Source organism: Cydia pomonella, chromosome 22 (assembly GCF_033807575.1).
Source record: "Cydia pomonella isolate Wapato2018A chromosome 22, ilCydPomo1, whole genome shotgun sequence".
NCBI classification, from domain to species: Eukaryota; Metazoa; Arthropoda; class Insecta; order Lepidoptera; family Tortricidae; genus Cydia; species Cydia pomonella.
Window position 1 is genome coordinate 6,847,451 of NC_084724.1, and position 17,926 is coordinate 6,865,376.

The 17,926-nt window shown below is 35.7% G+C and overlaps 1 protein-coding gene across 2 annotated transcripts in view; it reads right to left on the reverse strand.

Annotated features, from left to right (window-relative positions):
- The window catches only part of LOC133530085 (calbindin-32), a 175,314-nt gene that overhangs the window by 11,645 nt on the left and 145,743 nt on the right, over positions 1-17,926 (reverse strand). The window contains exons 7-12 of one of the 2 annotated variants that reach the window (XM_061867916.1): positions 15,424-15,507; positions 8,089-8,144; positions 6,332-6,377; positions 3,654-3,674; positions 2,638-2,694; positions 1,369-1,440 (exon numbers count right to left, since the gene is read on the reverse strand). In XM_061867916.1, coding sequence (XP_061723900.1) covers positions 1,369-1,440; positions 2,638-2,694; positions 3,654-3,674; positions 6,332-6,377; positions 8,089-8,144; positions 15,424-15,507 — 336 coding nt within the window. The remainder of the gene's footprint in view (positions 1-1,368; positions 1,441-2,637; positions 2,695-3,653; positions 3,675-6,331; positions 6,378-8,088; positions 8,145-15,423; positions 15,508-17,926) is intronic. The other variant, XM_061867917.1, reaches the window with a different exon arrangement.

Sequence of the window (17,926 nt, forward strand, 5' to 3'; positions counted from 1 at the left end):
ATAGCTAAAAGCGTATATGTAAAGTTGAAAATATCACTACAGGTCTCAGTCCTTGACTGACCCACTATGACATCCGTGTCGAAGACATTTCAACTACCAAATCTTACCAAAACAAACATACCATTTTCTAACCTATAAAGTACCTATATAATATGCTACTCAGCTGTTTATAACACTGGGTGGATACCCCAAAGTGTTACAAGGTGATAAAGAATAAATGACAAATGCCAGTTGACAGTTTGTATCTTCTACGTGCGTATGAATTTATGTGTCAAACCGTAAACTGTGACGTCACACAATTTTCAAAGAGCGTTTTGGGCGCGAAAGCATCTGTCAAAATATATTTTGTTAATTTAACATATTTAAAGCCGTTTTTAGTATGGAAGTTGAATTTTAGGGCAACTTTTAGTTAATATAGAACGTAATACAAGCGTTTCAAAAAATTGGAAACAACCCTATTCCCTAAAAGTGTTTCTCTTGCACTAATGTTTTTCTTACCCTATTTAACCCTTATACTCTTCTCAATACATGTTACTGCGCTATAAAGTTATATGCATTGCCTTTTAGTTTGTGTAGCTACCGTTGGCGCTAGTTGCATATGCACCTGTAATGTTCAGCCAAGGTATGGTTTGACCAGACCGATGCAGAGTTACGTGTGCGATCAATATACTATATATCGTCAGGTGACAAGCAAAACACTAATTACCACCACAAGTTCATAGCCATAATGAACAATATTAACTAAAATAAGGTGGATTTTCGTTTAATTATTTTTTGGAAAATTAAGTAGTGAGTTTTGCTTGTCACCTGACGATATTATAAAATAGAAATAATTTACTCGTAAACACAAAATAAAAAATATATACAAAACAGAGAAACATAAAAAGGAGAAAGTGCCACGAAATGGTCTCATATCAGCATGATGCTGGCGACTTCCCGCGCTGATCTTCTGATGATTATGTGATATTCATTTAATTTAGTCTTTAGGTATGTTGTATCTTCTTGTTGGGTAACTTTTTCTTATAGTCTAGCCATTTGTCCACTGTATGTTATTTTATGTCTTTCTTCTTTTGTCTGTTACCTTCCGTGATTGTTTTTCACTTGATGGTCTCATCGTATTATCAGCTCTGGAAATTACCAGCAACATACTGAGATGAAGCCATTTCGTGCCACTTTATTCCTTATAAAATAATTTATTGTCGTTTACCATACCTAAATATACTAAAGTATTACTAAGTAACTAAATAAAAAATGCTCCCGTCCTGAGTCCATCGTTACGTTCGTGTTCTGTGTATTAATACATCTTAATTAAAATAAGACCAACCAAATCCAAAATAAAAGAACTAGGGTAAAAAATCAATTAATTACCTTTTTCACTAATTCTAATAAATCCTTCAGAAAGCCGCGCAGCTCCTCGTTCTCGATGGAGCCATTATTGTCCTAAAATAGAAACGTTAAGTAAGAATGATGTTGACTTGGATGGGTGTTTTACATTCACAAAGCCTTTATAAGCTTTACCAGTAAAATCCGACCAGCCAAATTCAGGACCAAAATGAAGTTAAAAGTTCAAATTTTATAAGTCTAACTAAACCGACAAAACTGGACGAAAGAAGGTCTTGTCATTGTTGAAATTGGTATTTTATACAATCGTGATATAATAGAGAGCTTTTCAGTCGAGAACCGTGTTTAGGCAACTAAGCTTGCTGAGTTGCCTAACTAAGGTACGAGATTGAAAAGCTTGATTATATCACTATTGTATACAATACTTTTTCTACAAGTCAGCTAAAAAAATAATTAATGAAAATTGGTAAGTATCTCAGTAGAAAAAAATGTAGTACAAAGGGCAAACGCGCGTTGAATGAATATGCGTCATGAAATAGTTGTGCGTATATGTCTTTTCTATTATTTTATATGGGATTTCATGGGCTTACAGCATATTGGAATAAATATTATGGTTGAGTTGGGACTATATATGAAAAGTACGCAATTATAATAGTTTGGTATACGAAATCTTAATTCAACCGTTATAGTCGACGAGTAGAAAAAATGTGTTAGGGCGTCCGCAGGAACGCAGATAGCTTCGTGCACCCGCGCCAGCTAGCGGACGTCCTTATATAATCGTAGAAATGTTGTTGATTTATCATATCTGTCAAACGTTGACTTGCATAATAGCTTGATAACTAATACAGGATCCTGTGACGTGGACTTTAAGAGGAATATAATCTTTTATGTGTTTATGTATATAGCTCTTGAGTTATTAAAAAGGTTTAAAATGGTTCGTGTAAATAACACATACACGCCACGTCCGAAGTTCCTCTTTTTTCAACCTTGCTTGTTGTTGAGTTGAGTTGTTTCGTGATGTTTCCAACATTGTTACAACAACGACTTAACGCCATCTGTATTTAAAATACAACAACATGCAATACAGATCGCGGGTCGCGGATAATATTCGTACCTCTATGGAGTTCAACGCTCACTATTAATTCACTGCTCTTTGTTGTTGTAATATTCAGTTTCTAAAAACTCAAATTTTCTTCTAAGGTTAAAAATCTCTTCCAATACTGAAAACAAGCTCCGACACAATTACGAACCGTTTTCGAATAGATCCATTATTCTCAAGAAAGTGAATGAACTTACCCGGTCGTACAACGAGAAGACACGTTCAATGTCATCCTTAGTCAGCTTCGTTGCTCCCTGAGCAGGCATTAAAAATCGAGTATCATTAATAAAAATATGTCAGAGTCCGATCGTAAAATCAGGCCGATCGTAAAGTTCCTGTGGAATTAAACCAATAGATCGGTAGGATAAGTTTGTTAGGTTGTTTCAGATGCCTGAAGGGTAAACTGCCCGGAAATAGGAACCTCCGTCGACTCGGGGAACGAAACAATGTTTTAACGATACTATATGCCTGGGAATTTCATGATCTTCCTGAGTTTACGATCGGCCGCCGACAAATGTATGATTAGAGGCTAATGATTGGTTCTGAAGCCCTACCGCGAAAAACAGAATTCAAAATGTCTTTATCTGCCTCTCTGCCAGGGATCGGAAACCGGTATTTTTTGTATGGGAACGAAAACGGTATTTTTTCGTTCTTTGTTAATTACTTCATTTCTAATTAGGCAATCTAATAATACGAAGTCGTTATCTGAAAACACAACTGAGTCCTACATTTAGAGTATAAAATAAACCGAAATATACGGTTATTTCGATGTTTTTGCAAAAAACCGGTTCCGATCCCTGCTGCGTTCCTTACGGTTGTCATATTTACCTACTTGTAAGCTTTGGAACACTTAATGTCGACTGAAGCATTTTATTTTGAAGGAATATTAAAAAAATATATAAAATAAAGCAGTATTTGGTTCAACAGTAAATGAGTTTATTGTATTATAAAACATTGCATAATGTAAAGTGTGGGTGCGCTAGTTTACGTGAGCAAGTATATACTCGTACTAAAGTGTTAATTTTTAAAAGGGCAGGTATTACAATCATTCAATTTCAAAAAGGAATCTTTCGTTAAAATTACTGTCTTAGATTAACAAAAATAACTGTTAAGTTGAATGAATGTAAGAAGTATAAATACTTGTATCTTAAAGAGACAACAAGTAACTATACTAGTGCGAAAATACCTGTGACAGTATTTCACAGTGACTCACCTCTATCCCCTCTATGCCTTCCTAGAGTGCGGGGTGCAACACAAGCTCAGTGTTAGGACATAGACAGGCAAATTAATGATAGATTCAAGCAAGTAAACATCATATACTAAGTACAAATACCTAGTATTTGTCGTGTGCTAGTTCCTTTCAAACATTAGTGCGAATACCTAGTATTCTTAGTCCTTTATAATATAATGTAGAAATATTGATATTTGTTAATTTTGCTGTAAACATTATATATTTTCATTATTTATAATCATGATATGAAATTTTTGTGAGAATGTGTGACGAATATGTATGGTTATAATGTTGCGTGACAAAATAGAATGTTATATGTAGCTTAGGTTTAATGATTATTACAGACAATGATTAAATATGTATGTAAGTTCTACTAGGTTATTCTATATATATATATATATATATGTAGTTGTAATAGGTTTGCGTAGTTACATTTTTAAAATGACTGATATTAAATGTGTAGGTGTGTATGCTGATTGAAACAAAAATACAATAATGGAAATGAAGACAGAACGAAAGAAGTTAGGTTAGGTTATGCGTTGCGTAAAATAAATATCATTAAACAAATTCAGACAATATTCTCTTCGAAATTAATTTATATTTGTTGATTATTATTATCAAACCTTAAAATAAATGAATATTGCCTGAATTCATTTGTCAACGTCAAAAAAGTGACATCTATAATTTAAACACAAAAAACTTCATGCGGAATGTTTAAGTGAAAATATGGCATTTCATTTCACACTAACTCTAAAAATGACATTATCTGTGGTCATATCGTGTCAGACAAAACAGTGCTTTCGCTAGAAGAAATAGAGTTAATTTTCATTTGCACTTATTTAAATATACAAGGCACGTTCTTACACTTGAGTGCAAAGATGAGGGTAGATTAAGTATGGAAATCTGCTGGAATTGGAATTTTCATATGCCGAGCTATTTCAAAGATATTTCTATATATAAAAAGGTTATCTTGGGATGAAAGGGTTAGGAAGGGTATAACCTCCAGGAAAGTGGTCTCTACAATACAGAACATCTGGCCTTCGGAATTCAAATGCAGGGTCCGTTCGTCCCTTTCCACATATAAAAGTTTTGGTCTACAACTTTAACAATAAGCAAAGTTGTTTGAGATCAGTTTGTAAAACAGGGTATGTTTTCAAGGTCAAATAGATCATACGTCATAGTTATACCTTAACGACTTTACTGCGATCGACGATGAAAAGTTGTTTGTTTGTAAGATATAATATGACCTATCAATAATATGACCTCTTTCATCTTTTGTTATTTTGCTTGTAAATAATTGTGACATTAAATCGTTGATTGAGTTTCGGATTGGCATAAAATGAAATGAGTAAACAAATTAGTTATTGATACTCGTACATCGTCGACCGTTTTGGTAAATCTTATTAGTATTTTTACAATTAGAATACGGCAATTAATAGTTAGGAATTTAAGTGGACATTGAAAGTTCAAGACCAAAGGAGTGGTAAGGACATCGTTATTTATTCTTGGATTTAAAAATTCGATAGCCGAAATAGTAATTAAGGGTCAAGGCAATCTTGGTTCTTCATACAAACGTAGTTACGCTCTCATTTTAAAACGACTGGCTAGATTGCTCTGAAACTTTGTACCTAATTACAATAGGATAAAGTATATCTAGGGCTGTAATTAGTTTATGTAGCTTCAGATAGCATAGTTAAAATAAAACAGCAAATTTAAGATTTTCATCCAAAACTTGTTTTTGCTCTATTTTGTTTGTTTTATAAGGTGGAGTAAATATAAACTAACTTCAGTCCTAGACATACCTCATGTCATTGTATGTGCAAAGTTTCATTACAATCCAACACGTAGTTTTAAAATGAGAACGAAACTCCACCATACAGAAAACCGCAGCCAAATAACACCAGACCCTACTCATAGTGTTGTGTTCCTGCCGGTGAGTAAGGTTGCCAGAGCTTATCGAGGGGGGGCGGGTTTAGGGTCGGCAACGCGCATATAACTCTTCTGGAGTTGTAGGCGTACATAGGCCACGGAGACTGCTTACCATCAGGCGGGCCGTATGATTGTTTGCCACCGACGTAGTATAAAAAAAAAAAAAACTCCGTTTGTATGGGAAGGTGAGACTCGGCCGAGCTTGCCGGGGACTCTTAATATACCTGATTATTAACGCACTAAAAATTCTAATTTTTAAACCATTTCCATGCTTTATCAACCCTCTTTATATACATTGAGAAATCTCCGCATGGAAAATTTTTGGATACTACTTATATTATTTTAAGGAATTATAATTTAAATTTTAACCTTTTCAACGCCGTGTCAAATATAACAGCTGTCACTCGGACGCCAGGTCACCGAAGTGTCAAAACTGAAATTTAACTTTATGCATATGCACGTAGGTATATGTTGCTCTGTGGTCTGTAACGGATTAATCCATTTTCGGCGTTGGACCTACGCTGCGGATATATTTATATCATTGGCGTCAAAAAGGTTAAAAATTAAAGTTTCCCTTGATTTCTATTAGTTTTCCCGAATTTTCCTAGAACTTTCCCAACTTTTTGAAAACTTCTGTAGACATTTCTCAATTAAATATTCAGTCAATCAAGTCACTCAAAAACACAGATATTTCATAAACAAAATGGCCACCTCTACGGTGGGAAACTGACCTTGAATACCTGCCTGCAGAGGAAGTTTTCCTTGACGGGCAGAAGCCTGTGGAAGAAGGGGCAGTCAGCTATTTTGACATACTTTTATTTAACTTCACTGCGTATTTACACAGTTTATACAGTGTGTATTCTTTATATAACCGCAAACTTAAACTAGATGTAGGATTTAGTACTATAAAACGATTCTGAAATAATTTTTAATCTAGTCTTAACTACCAGAGCATAATTCATTTTTAATTTTTTTTCGCGTGGCAATGTATTTATGAAATTTGGATTAGGGTCAAGGCGGGAACAGTGGCTCAAGGCAAACAGTGGCTCAGTAGCACCCTTACGTGTTAGAATTTGTTCGATTACTGAATATTTCTGTTGTATTAGCAGGGCAGCAAATAGCCTCTCATGTTGGAATTAGGTTGAGTGAGCCACTGTACCCGGCTATTTTTTTCCGAGTCACTGTTCCCTCCTCGACTCTACGTCCTTAATTCCGATGACAATGCAATAATATGCTAAATCATGGAGCTGATGCTGAGGAGCATCCCATGAAATTGTCTCTCGTTGTCCCGTCCAAACGCGAATTTTCTGAAGATTCTCAGGTACAATAGTTTCCTTTTCTGTGACTAGTGGTAAAAAATATGCACAGTAAAATAATCGCCCGCTTTAACCTTTTCGCCGCCACGTCAATGAAGTAATAAAGTGTCATCAACGCCACGTCAAAAATTCCACGTATACAAACCTGACCAAAACCACGACTTGATATGAAGTCGTGGCGTGTGGGGCACGAAATGTACGGACTTTACATCAAGTCAATGGCTGCGAAAAGGTTAAAATGCGTCCGTACGTGACAGCCCGTGGAATGCTCCATTGATGCACTCAGAAGGTAGCTAACCAAACTCCTTGATAAAAAACACAAACTCATCGAGTTTAGGTTCATTAGACAGGTTTCGAGAAGTACTCGAAAGACATGCAAATGGGAACTACCTATACAGTCAGCCGTAAAAAATGCTGTGGAGTTTGGCGCTCGAACTCAGTGAAAGCCGCCAATAGTCCGAGACTGAAATGGTGCCTTTCACCCGAGTTAAACACTCTACTTTTCAATTCGAATACGAGGTAAGTAAAATATATGTGCATTAAAAAAAAGACGACTAAGTATAAAAGTTAGTAGTATTTCTTGGGGGTACTTTCAATCAAAATATAGTCATTTATGGAACGGAAAGATAATTATGAGAATGGAAATTGTACAACAAATCAATATAAAACCTTAATAGCTTATCGGAAAAAAGAGAAAAAGAATATCTAGTGCAGAAACGTATCATTTTCTGCACACTTTTTAGAACAACAACGACCCACTTTCAGAGCATGAGAAATGAAAAAAAATTGTGACAGCTACCTACTTGTTTCATCATCATCTTCCTAGAGTACCATTAGTCACATCTGAATCAGATCTCTAGATAAGTATGACATGAAAGTGTCTCTAAGTTAAGTTTTGTGCTGATCGGGACACCTGTACATTAATTATTGCTTGCTAAGTTATTTAACCTTCGCGCCTTGAAACCCTCGTAACGCTTAAGATTACCCTTTTCGAATCATTCATCATTTCAATAATTTTGGGATCTTAAGCGTTGCGAGGGTATCAATATTAGCACGTGGGGTTGAACAACAGCTTTGCCGCGACTACTATATTTATCTAAATTAAAATTGGAACTTTATCTAAATTAAAATTAAATTAAAATTGGGACTCATGCCTATTGAAAGCAACTCACTTAGCCATTTCGGAGAGCTGTAGTCTGCCGTCTTTATTCGAGTCGAAAACCTGCAGCTGAAACAGAACATATTAATTATCTGTTATATTAATTGTTGCCAGAGCTCAACGAGGGGGGGCGGGTTTAGGGTCGGCAACGCGCATGGAACTCTTCTGGAGTTGCACGCGTACATAGGCTACGGAGACTGCTTACCATCAGACGGGCCGTATGCTTGTTTGCCACCGATGTAGTATAAAAAACAAAAAAAAATATCTTTATTTAATACCGATATGTTCAGTCAGCATCAATAGTAGCGAATGAAACAACGCTCGAAAAGTATCTGCCTGCGTAACCAACATGCTCCGTAGCGTAGTGAAGTCATCTCTCTATCACTCTTATATTAGTGCCACAGTGACAGTTGGGTTTCGTTCGCTACGGAACGTTAACGATTGGCATGTTGGCTACGCGGGCTGGAATCCTTTTCCAAATGAGTATATCTCTACAGTTCGCGTTCTAAAGTATATATAGATGTTTAATTGGTTTATATAAGTCCCGTAGACTTATATTTTTTTCACCACACCAACTGATAAAGGCCCTCTTGATTGTTAAAAAACGAACGAAAGTTGCATTTTATCCACATGTGAGGTAAAGTAATCAAATGCAAATTTTGAGTTGTTTCCTATGTATTATGTTAGGTGGTAGAATTGACTTTAAAAATTATGATTTTGAATGATCATTTTTTTAGTATGTACTTGACTTTATTTGTATTTGACTTTTTGGTATTTCATAGATAGTATTTTCCTCGCGTCGGCAAAGTTTGTTTTACCCTCGTGCCTTGAAATCCTCGCAACGATCAAGATTCCACTTCGCGAACTTCAATTTTGAAATCATTCGTTGCTCGGGTATCAATATTAGCATAGAGCGGTTAAATAACGACTTTGGCCCATTGTAAAACAAATAACTATTAGAGACTGAAGATATAGTATGTATATATACTTTTGACGAGTATGATCCGTTACTTTTGATGATGACTGTACCATGAACCGTACAAAGCAAAAAGTATTAAGAGGGGGTGAAATACTGGAAAAACACGGAATAAAACGTAATGTTTTATCTCCACGTTACGGAAAACCACAGTCAAATAACACTAGACCCTATTCATATTTAGTGTTGCTGCCGGTGAGTAAGTTTGCCAGAGCTCACCGAGGGTGCGGAGTGTAAGCGTCGGTACTGCTTACTATCAGGCGGGCCGTATGCTTGTATGACGTAATATAAAAAAATACTCTGAAATATTACTTCTGTTTAACCTTTTGAACGCCACGCCTATCGTACGCGGCGCGTAATCGTGAACCTGGTCGGTACGCATGAAGGTTGATATTGGGCTGTAGCCGCGCGCGTCATATGACGTCCTTGGCGGTCAAAAGGTTAAAATTTCGCTCGTGACGTCACTCAGCTATATCAATAATTACTGGCAATTTTACACTTAAATTAGCTTCTGCCCACGACCAAATAGTATGTATAAAAACTACATTTTATATTAATTGAATTGTATAAAAACTGTCTTAAATACAATACGTTTGTGCAAAGAATACAGTTGGTTCGAGCTTCCGACTTTTTAGTACCTAAGCGTATAATTTAACTTAATGAGTTAAGAATTTTAAATTTCACTTAAAAGCTTTGCTTGCTCCGAGTGTAATAGAATATTTTAATAATTAATTCCTTTTGCGTTTCTCTAATATAATTCTGCAAAATTATTCTAAAAACGAGATGAAAGTTGCAGTTTGCGGCGATGTTTTCATAATTTCGTATATTTAAACAAGTATCTTTCTGCTTAGCGCTATAAATATTAAAAAATACCTACAGGTTTCTACAGTAAAATTATTCATACCTTGTCACAGTAACGATCAGTACCCCTAGTGTAAAATTATTCGATAGCGAAATGTGACGTGCGCGTATGCGTTAAGGCGCTCTTATAGACAGATTTTAGGTTTTTGAGGGGGTGAAGCAGACGAAGTGGTAAAGCAGGCAGGCGGGCGCCCCGCGCGCCGCGCTCGCAGCAAGCCTACGTCCTTATTCTGACGCCATCCGTATTCTGGATTGTTAGTTCTGGGATCTTTTCCGGAAATTTATATTGATTATGATTTAAACTTAATGAAATTAAAAATTAGATAATTATATATAATACTAGAGTATACCGCGGCAAATTGAGAATCTAGTAAAATGATACCAAATCGTTTTGTGTCGAAATAATATTACTTACTAATTCAGACAAAAGTTACAACTGTCTGCTTTAAATCATATATAGATACCTATTCAAAACTTAGTTGACCTTAAAAATGCAATAGAAGTCAATTTCGGGCAAGTAGTGAAAAAAGGAAGAATACTAGCAAAGCTAAGTAATTTGTGGAAGTGAACGTAAAAAGGTAACATGTTTTTGCTGGTATTGAGATAACTGAAAACATAAGCATAAGGTATGCACAAGCATATGTAGCTCCAAAAAGTAGATAAATTATGCTATCTTCTCAAAAAAGAACCATGACTCTAACTGTAACGACTATTTCTATATTATTTTTTGAATTGACGACAATGAAGACGATTATAAATTTTAAATGCAAAAGTCGAGAAAACTGCTATTATTATTTATTATTTAAAGTTTATAATGGCAAAAATGCACTTATACTACTACTACTACTACTTCGAAGTTATATAGTAATGAGTATAATTGACTGACTTTAATTAATGTCTAATAAAGAATCAGTCTGTTGTCTGTCTACTCTGTCTGTAATCAAATATTACAAGTATATTTGACCCACTGAGGTTTCAGATGAAGTTGAAAATCTGCATACATATGTAAGTAGGGTGACAATGAAATATTATGGTACCATCGAGCTGATCTGATGCATGAGAGAGGAGGTGGCCATAGGAACTCTGTGTCAAAATATCGCAACCAAATTGCGTTTGAGGTTGTTAGAATTGTCTCAATGAGTATTATTTTCCTTTGGAAAGAAGTACAGTTAAGACCTGTTCCGTAAAGTTAATTAACATACAAAACTTTCCGATGAACAAAATTATTTTATCGTCAACTATGTTATTTATCCCTTCAAGTGGTGGCCCACCACTCACGGGTCGATGCGATAGCCAGAAAGCTGTCGGCCAACAGAGGGTGGTTAGTGAGGTGTTGCCATATTTAGTGGCAAAATTAAAGGCTTTGAAGTATATTTACGCTCTTCTAGCGCCCAACAGTAGCTAGCAAGTTAGACAAGGAAAACATACATACACACTCTTGTTAACGCTTGGTTGCTAAGGACCGTTCATCCGGGATCGAACGCCTAGGTCGAGTTCTGTCTTGATTTTTAAAGAGGTTATTTTGTAAATACACGGTACCCTCGAGGAAACGGAAAGATTTTAACAGTATATTCCGGATCGTATTTAGAGGCAAAAATGTCATATAAACTTTTTTAATTCGCTTAGTTTCAGAGTTAATACCTACCAATTTAAAAAAATATTTTTCGTTGTGTTTTAGTGCATAACGCCTTTTTGATGGCTATGTCGCCAGTCGCCACTTTGGAACCTAGTCTAGACTACCTTCTTGACAGATATCAAAGTCACAAGGTACCATTTGAATAGACTAATTTTTACGAAAAAAAATGTACCAATTTATATTAATCCATAAATTTTCCAAGAACATGATCTTAATATGTTTAAAAACATACAAAAAGTAAAAAAAAAAAAACAATTTTTTTTGCGGAATTGACTTAAACTTGTACATGAAATTCTTCTTATGACCTCAGGAATACGTGGTTAAAAAAATTCCGTTTCCTCACGGGCACTTTTTATGACTTAACCTTTGAATTTTAAGCCCTACGTAGAAAATTAATTAACAATTACCTCCAATCATAACTTTGTTTTGTGGTGGTAGTCATTTTTAATAAGGAAACTGGAAAACTGTCACTGTTGCTAGGTTTGATTAGTTAGGTGCATGTGGCGAAATGCATAAACATTACAATAATTTAACAACAACAAGGACAACTTCAACAGAAGGACATGATGTCACGATCCTCAGCATTGAGGGACCAAGAAGAAGAAGACAATAATTTAATTGTTCTAATCGAATAGCGTATTTAGTGCTTATTATTTAATATTGGCGAGAGGTACAAATATATACGAACTTCCGAACCGAGTACTTGCAAAATTTTGAATGGAATTTGAAGGGTAAATATCACTCCTGCTCACCTTACAAAATAAAATAGTTGATAAATGTTGTAAATAAAGTCTTAAGTGTATACCATATGAAAGTTAATAAACCAGAAATACCAAACAAATTCAACACTTATAACATAAACTATTAGCCATTTGAGCACTTCCACAAAAACGTGAAATGGTACCTTTCACTAAGCACTATTTAAATCCCACATATTTAAATCCAGTATATCTCCTGCATCCTGTATGTGTTAAAAATGAAGCTGTTCCAATATAATGACTTATATAAATTAAACAAGCGGATTAATTTTATTTGTTTACGTTTAAAAATAGGTATTCAATTTGATTATTACTGTAATAGCCATTTAAAATATTATTTTACCTAAATTGATAATTAAAAGTAGGTACCCCTCACGAAATAAGTACTACTGAATTTTATACTTAGCAGTGTTTTTTAAAATGTACATGTATTTTACCTTCCTCGTATTAAAAATGAAAAGTAGAGTGTTTAACTCGGGTGCAAGGCACCATTTCATCATTTGGTTAATCGTGGCTGTATGCCGGACAGGTGCGTGTGTAAAACTTGTCAAAAAAGATAATATGACGGATGGATGTCTGAAATGTCACCGTATTTAAGAATCAATTAGCTTAAAAATTAGTTTTTTCTTCGTAAGAGTGATGAAAACATTGTGTGTATAACATATTTGTGTATTTATAGTGTGATTATCCATTTTATGCAACGTCCGCTAAACTAGCACAGGTCCGACGCTGACAGTGGTCACGGGCGTACTGGCGTACTGACGGTATTGCCGCGCAGGGTAACGTTTAGTAGACAAAATGTTGAATTCATAATTATGAATGAAAAATTTAACGCATCGATAAACTGACAAGCAAAATGTTAGAGTTACTTAAAAGCTATTGAATGAAGTAAATTTCATATTGATATTCATCATAGTACTTCTAAAATATCGAAATAAATACAGTTTTAAGCATATTTTCAAAGCAAAAATCTATCGAGAAAAAGATGAGCCATCGTGTTTCTGACAAGCGTACGGCTAGTTCAAAGACTGAAGTTATACATACTAGAAAATAATCGATGAAATCCTTGTACAAGCCTGTAAATATCGATTTAAAAATAGCGCATTTTACTATACACCGCGCCTTAAGTCTCATTGCGTATGGGATTTAGAAACAGCAGCGCGCCAAGCGGGACGTTTTGGAAACTCAAAATCCACGCCATCGAATAAATGTACACTAGGGGTACAATATGATAGTATTGAAAAACCCTTTCAATAAAATAGTAACTATTATTTATTAAACCAAAATAATATGAATGATCATATAATTGTTACATATTTGCTGAGAATTATTTTTCAAAAGTCTTTTTCAATAAAAAGACACGTCAAAATCGCTTAGGTACCCTTTTTCTAATGCTAATTTTTTTTTATAGAAAATCACTGCACAACTTCTTGTGGTTGAGATTTATCTCTCTAATCTAATCTCTTAGTAGCAGCGAACGAAAAAAACATGGAAGACTAACGTCAAACAAAATATCAGCGTAAAAGTGGCCCCACTATTAAAACACGCAGTACTCATAACGGACCAATTGCAACTCGGGTGTTGTTTTCTTCGACGTAACTTCGTTTGACCATGATTAGTCAATTTAAACCACCCAAACTACGATTGGTGCATTATAAAATAAGGCGCTGTGATTGGCTGTAGCGTTGACACTTGAAAATACATGACAATGGAAACCAACTCGAAGTAGACGGTTTCATGCGATATAGAACGTTTTAAATGCAATATTTTTGTATGATAATTTTGTTCGTTTGTCGCACGTGTTTAAAGGCATTTAGGCCTCCGAACCAATTAATACATTGTATCGTTCATCTTATAGGGCACCTGTGATATTTAGTTTATAAGTGGCACAGAAATATGTCTGATAGAAATTAATGTAAATTTGATAGGTCAAAATCGGAAAAAAACAGCTGGCATTTGGGATTTTTAAATTTTGCTCTGATCAAGATGAAAACCGATATCTGAGGATCCGAGAGGACCTTTATAACGAATTTTAGATCAAACATGAGAAAAAAAAACGCCCGCCATCTTGGATTTGAATTTTAATCTTGATCAGAGCAAACATGCAGAAATCGTATTGAAAACGTCGTAGGAACAGTTTGTATGGGAAAATATCATTATTGTTTTTACTATTTTCCTCGCATTCTTTCCATATTTTTTCCCCGTTCAAACCGTCCCTGGACCTAGAAATATTCTAAAATCAAAATTAGCCAAATCGGTCCAGCCGTTCGCGAATTTAACGAAAAGTTATAAATAGCAGCGAGATACCAGGACTTACTAAAAATGTACACATAAAAAGCGCCACCTACAACGACGATTCGTATTTACTATCACGAATCTAAATTATCAAAACTACAACCTGCACAAATTTAAAATGAAAGTTTCTTAATATCAACGATTGCTTAAAATGCATAACATCATCCCCATAGAAAATCTGTTTTGATCAAGAGAAATGAAAATAATATTATCCTAGCTAAACTATACGTGAATGGTAATCCCATATTTTTTCCAGTGTTTGTTGGAACGACTAGCACATCATTTATCCGCACAATAAGGCATATGTCTTTTATTAAAAATATAATTTTAATACTTCTTACTACGACTGTGACAATGGGCCGCCATTTGCGAACTAAATAGCTCATCGGCACAAAGTTGACGCCCCGCCCGCTTCGGCATAATATGTGTGGGGTCATTTTGCAGAGCTAGTTCGTCATCTATGTTTATTATCAATCGCTGCTTAGTAGTCTATTTACTTATCAGCCTTCGGTGAATCATAAGGGCGGAATTTACTACTTTTTATGGGTTAATTGAATTTTACAACTATTTGGAAACATTCCGCAACTTGTTTGCTGTAGGTACTAGACCAGGTACTAGACCTATAGCCGTACCACGAGTTGATACTTGACGTATACGTTAACGACTGCGTAAACTCGATCGCAGTCCCTCGCTCGCACTGATTTTGCGATAGAGAGGGAATGCGACCGAGTTCCTGCAGATGCCAATGTAAAAAGTGTAAATGCCAAACACGAACTCGTGGTAGCCATGCTTATTCGACAAATCCGAGAAAAATATCGTTACCATGGTATCCGTGTACTCTATGAGCTTATCTTCGGATACGTCGTTGATTTTCTTTGCTTCTTTCAATAGATCTCGCAGGAAATTCTGAAATTAATATTGAAATTAGACATCTGTTGAGAAAATACTAGTAGAAAAGTTTTAATATACAAAACATTTATCTCTCACTTCCCACCAATGTCAGAGGCCCGAAATACAGGTCATATACGAAGAAGAAGTGACCAAGACCTTCAGTGCCGCTGGAAAAGAACCAGCATCCTCTACTATCGCGACAAGTGCCTAAGCCCCTCGGTCCCGCGGGCCACGGCGGCATGGGTAGAATTTTTGGGTGGAATTTTTTCCAGAGGGTCTACAGTATGGGGTTTTTCAAAAAAGTAGTGTACAGGTTTTTTAAAGGGTCGGCAATGCGCATGTAACACTTCTGGAGTTGCAGGCGTCCATAGGCTACGGTGACTGCTTACCATCAGGCGGGCCGTATGCTTTTTTGTCACCGTGGTATTAAAAAAAAAGGTGTTCGATGCTAGTGTGGTATTTAGATCACTGGGAAATGAGGGTTTAAGGTTTTGGCTGTGGTGTGTCTGCTAATGATGTCGTTTATAAAAAAAGTTCTCTTTAATTTGACATTAGATAAAAGTGATGGTACCTTTCTATTTATATTTATAGTTACTACATTCAAACAGTATTCCCACTAATCGCACGCAAAATTAATTGTAACACATGCCCTTTGGCTCTCAAACACAAAGTGACCCTTGTTATGTCTAAAGCAATGGAAAAAACACTCCGTTCACCAGAAACGTTAATTCGTTTCTGTGAGTCGGGTCGGAGCTAGGGTTGCCTATGATGACTTATAAGACGTACTCTTAGTAACTTATAAGGGGTTTAAGGAGACTCGTACATCCAAGAGACAACAGGGCCAGGGGCTAGGCCAAGCGGCAATCGTTGATATAAAACGCTCGACAGTGAAATGACCACGTGACTTTTCGTTGCAGCTGCCCCAAGTGCCCTCCTAGTGACGCCCTTGTTATTCGTTAAGAGCCTAGAATCTAGAGAGAAAACTATTAGTTTTATGTATATTTCAGGAAGTCGTTTTAAAATGAGAGTGTACTTTTTGGCAGAGTTCGTGAGACTCTTAATCAACAATGAACAAATTGTAAATAATCAATTACGGACAAACTGACAATATTCAATTAGTCAATCGGCGAACTCGTACTGATCCCCCCGATTCACAAGTACAATTCCCGCTCTAGACGGTAAAGTATTCCTTTATTTCTAAATTGTAATTTCATTCTAAGTCCTTCCTTACATTCATCAATTCAGTCGACGGCCCTGTTTGGGCCTAAATTGCGCTGTCACCGCCGAGGAGTTTAATAATGAACGCTCAGAAACTTCCGTTTAATCAGCTAAAGAGGGGTTACAAGTTTGAGCTGACGTTTCATTGTCATTTTAACCCTTTTGCTGTCAAAGTCCTGGTATTCTGACTCTGACATCTGACAGTTGACAGTTGTCTATTGAAGTTTTAGTGATGAGGCTAAGACGTATCGTTTGTCAAATCTTGAGATTATAAACGAATTATTCGATTTCTCAGCCGATTTTGCATTTTTGTATTGTTTCTTTTATTTTACAAACATTATTTTATATTATAATTAAACTTGTTTACATCGTGTTTCATTTTATTATAATTTTGTTTTTGTTTTCAATGTTTATTATTATATAATAAATTTTTATCAACTTACGGTAATGTCATATGATTCGAAACGACAAAATTGGCCACAACAATGCTTTTAATAAAGAAAAGACATAATAGATAACTGTTTGCGTGATAAATTATGCATGTAAAATTTTCAATAAGTTACATTTAAAAAATTATATCATAAGTTGTTTAAGAAAACCGAAATATTGTTTTTAAGTACTTGACAAGCCCTTATATCATTACGGGATTTTGTTTATAATTTCAATGGGTCATGCGCGTTTAAGTTATATGGGGGTTGTCATGTGTCAAATGTGTGAACTTAGATCTGACAAACTATACTACTTATCCCACAGGACACAAGAAAAAAAAAACCTTAAAGGGGCCCACTGATTACCAGTTCGCCGGACGATATCGGCCTACAAGTTATTCACGGTTGTCAGCTTTTGCGAATAAGTAACTGACATCGTCTCGAGCCGATATCGTCCGGTGAACGGAAAGCCTATCGCGAACCACGTTCGACGTGTTGCCTTCCTGTCACACTTACGTACGAATTTACAAGTGCGACAGAGAGGCAACACGTCGAACGTGGTTCGCGGTAGGCCTTCTGGTAATCAGTGGGCTCCTTTACACGCTAAATGAAAAGAAAAAAATTGTGAAAGTTAGAGGCAAGGAACAGAATCTCCTTAGGCAGAACTGTTGAAAAAGTGTCCAGCTGTCAGCTATAAATAATAGTTCCAAATCTCTCCAGAGTAGCGCTAGAGTAGCTAAGAACCTAGGCGTTATTGACGGAGTGAAGTGCGCTTTCTATGATTACAT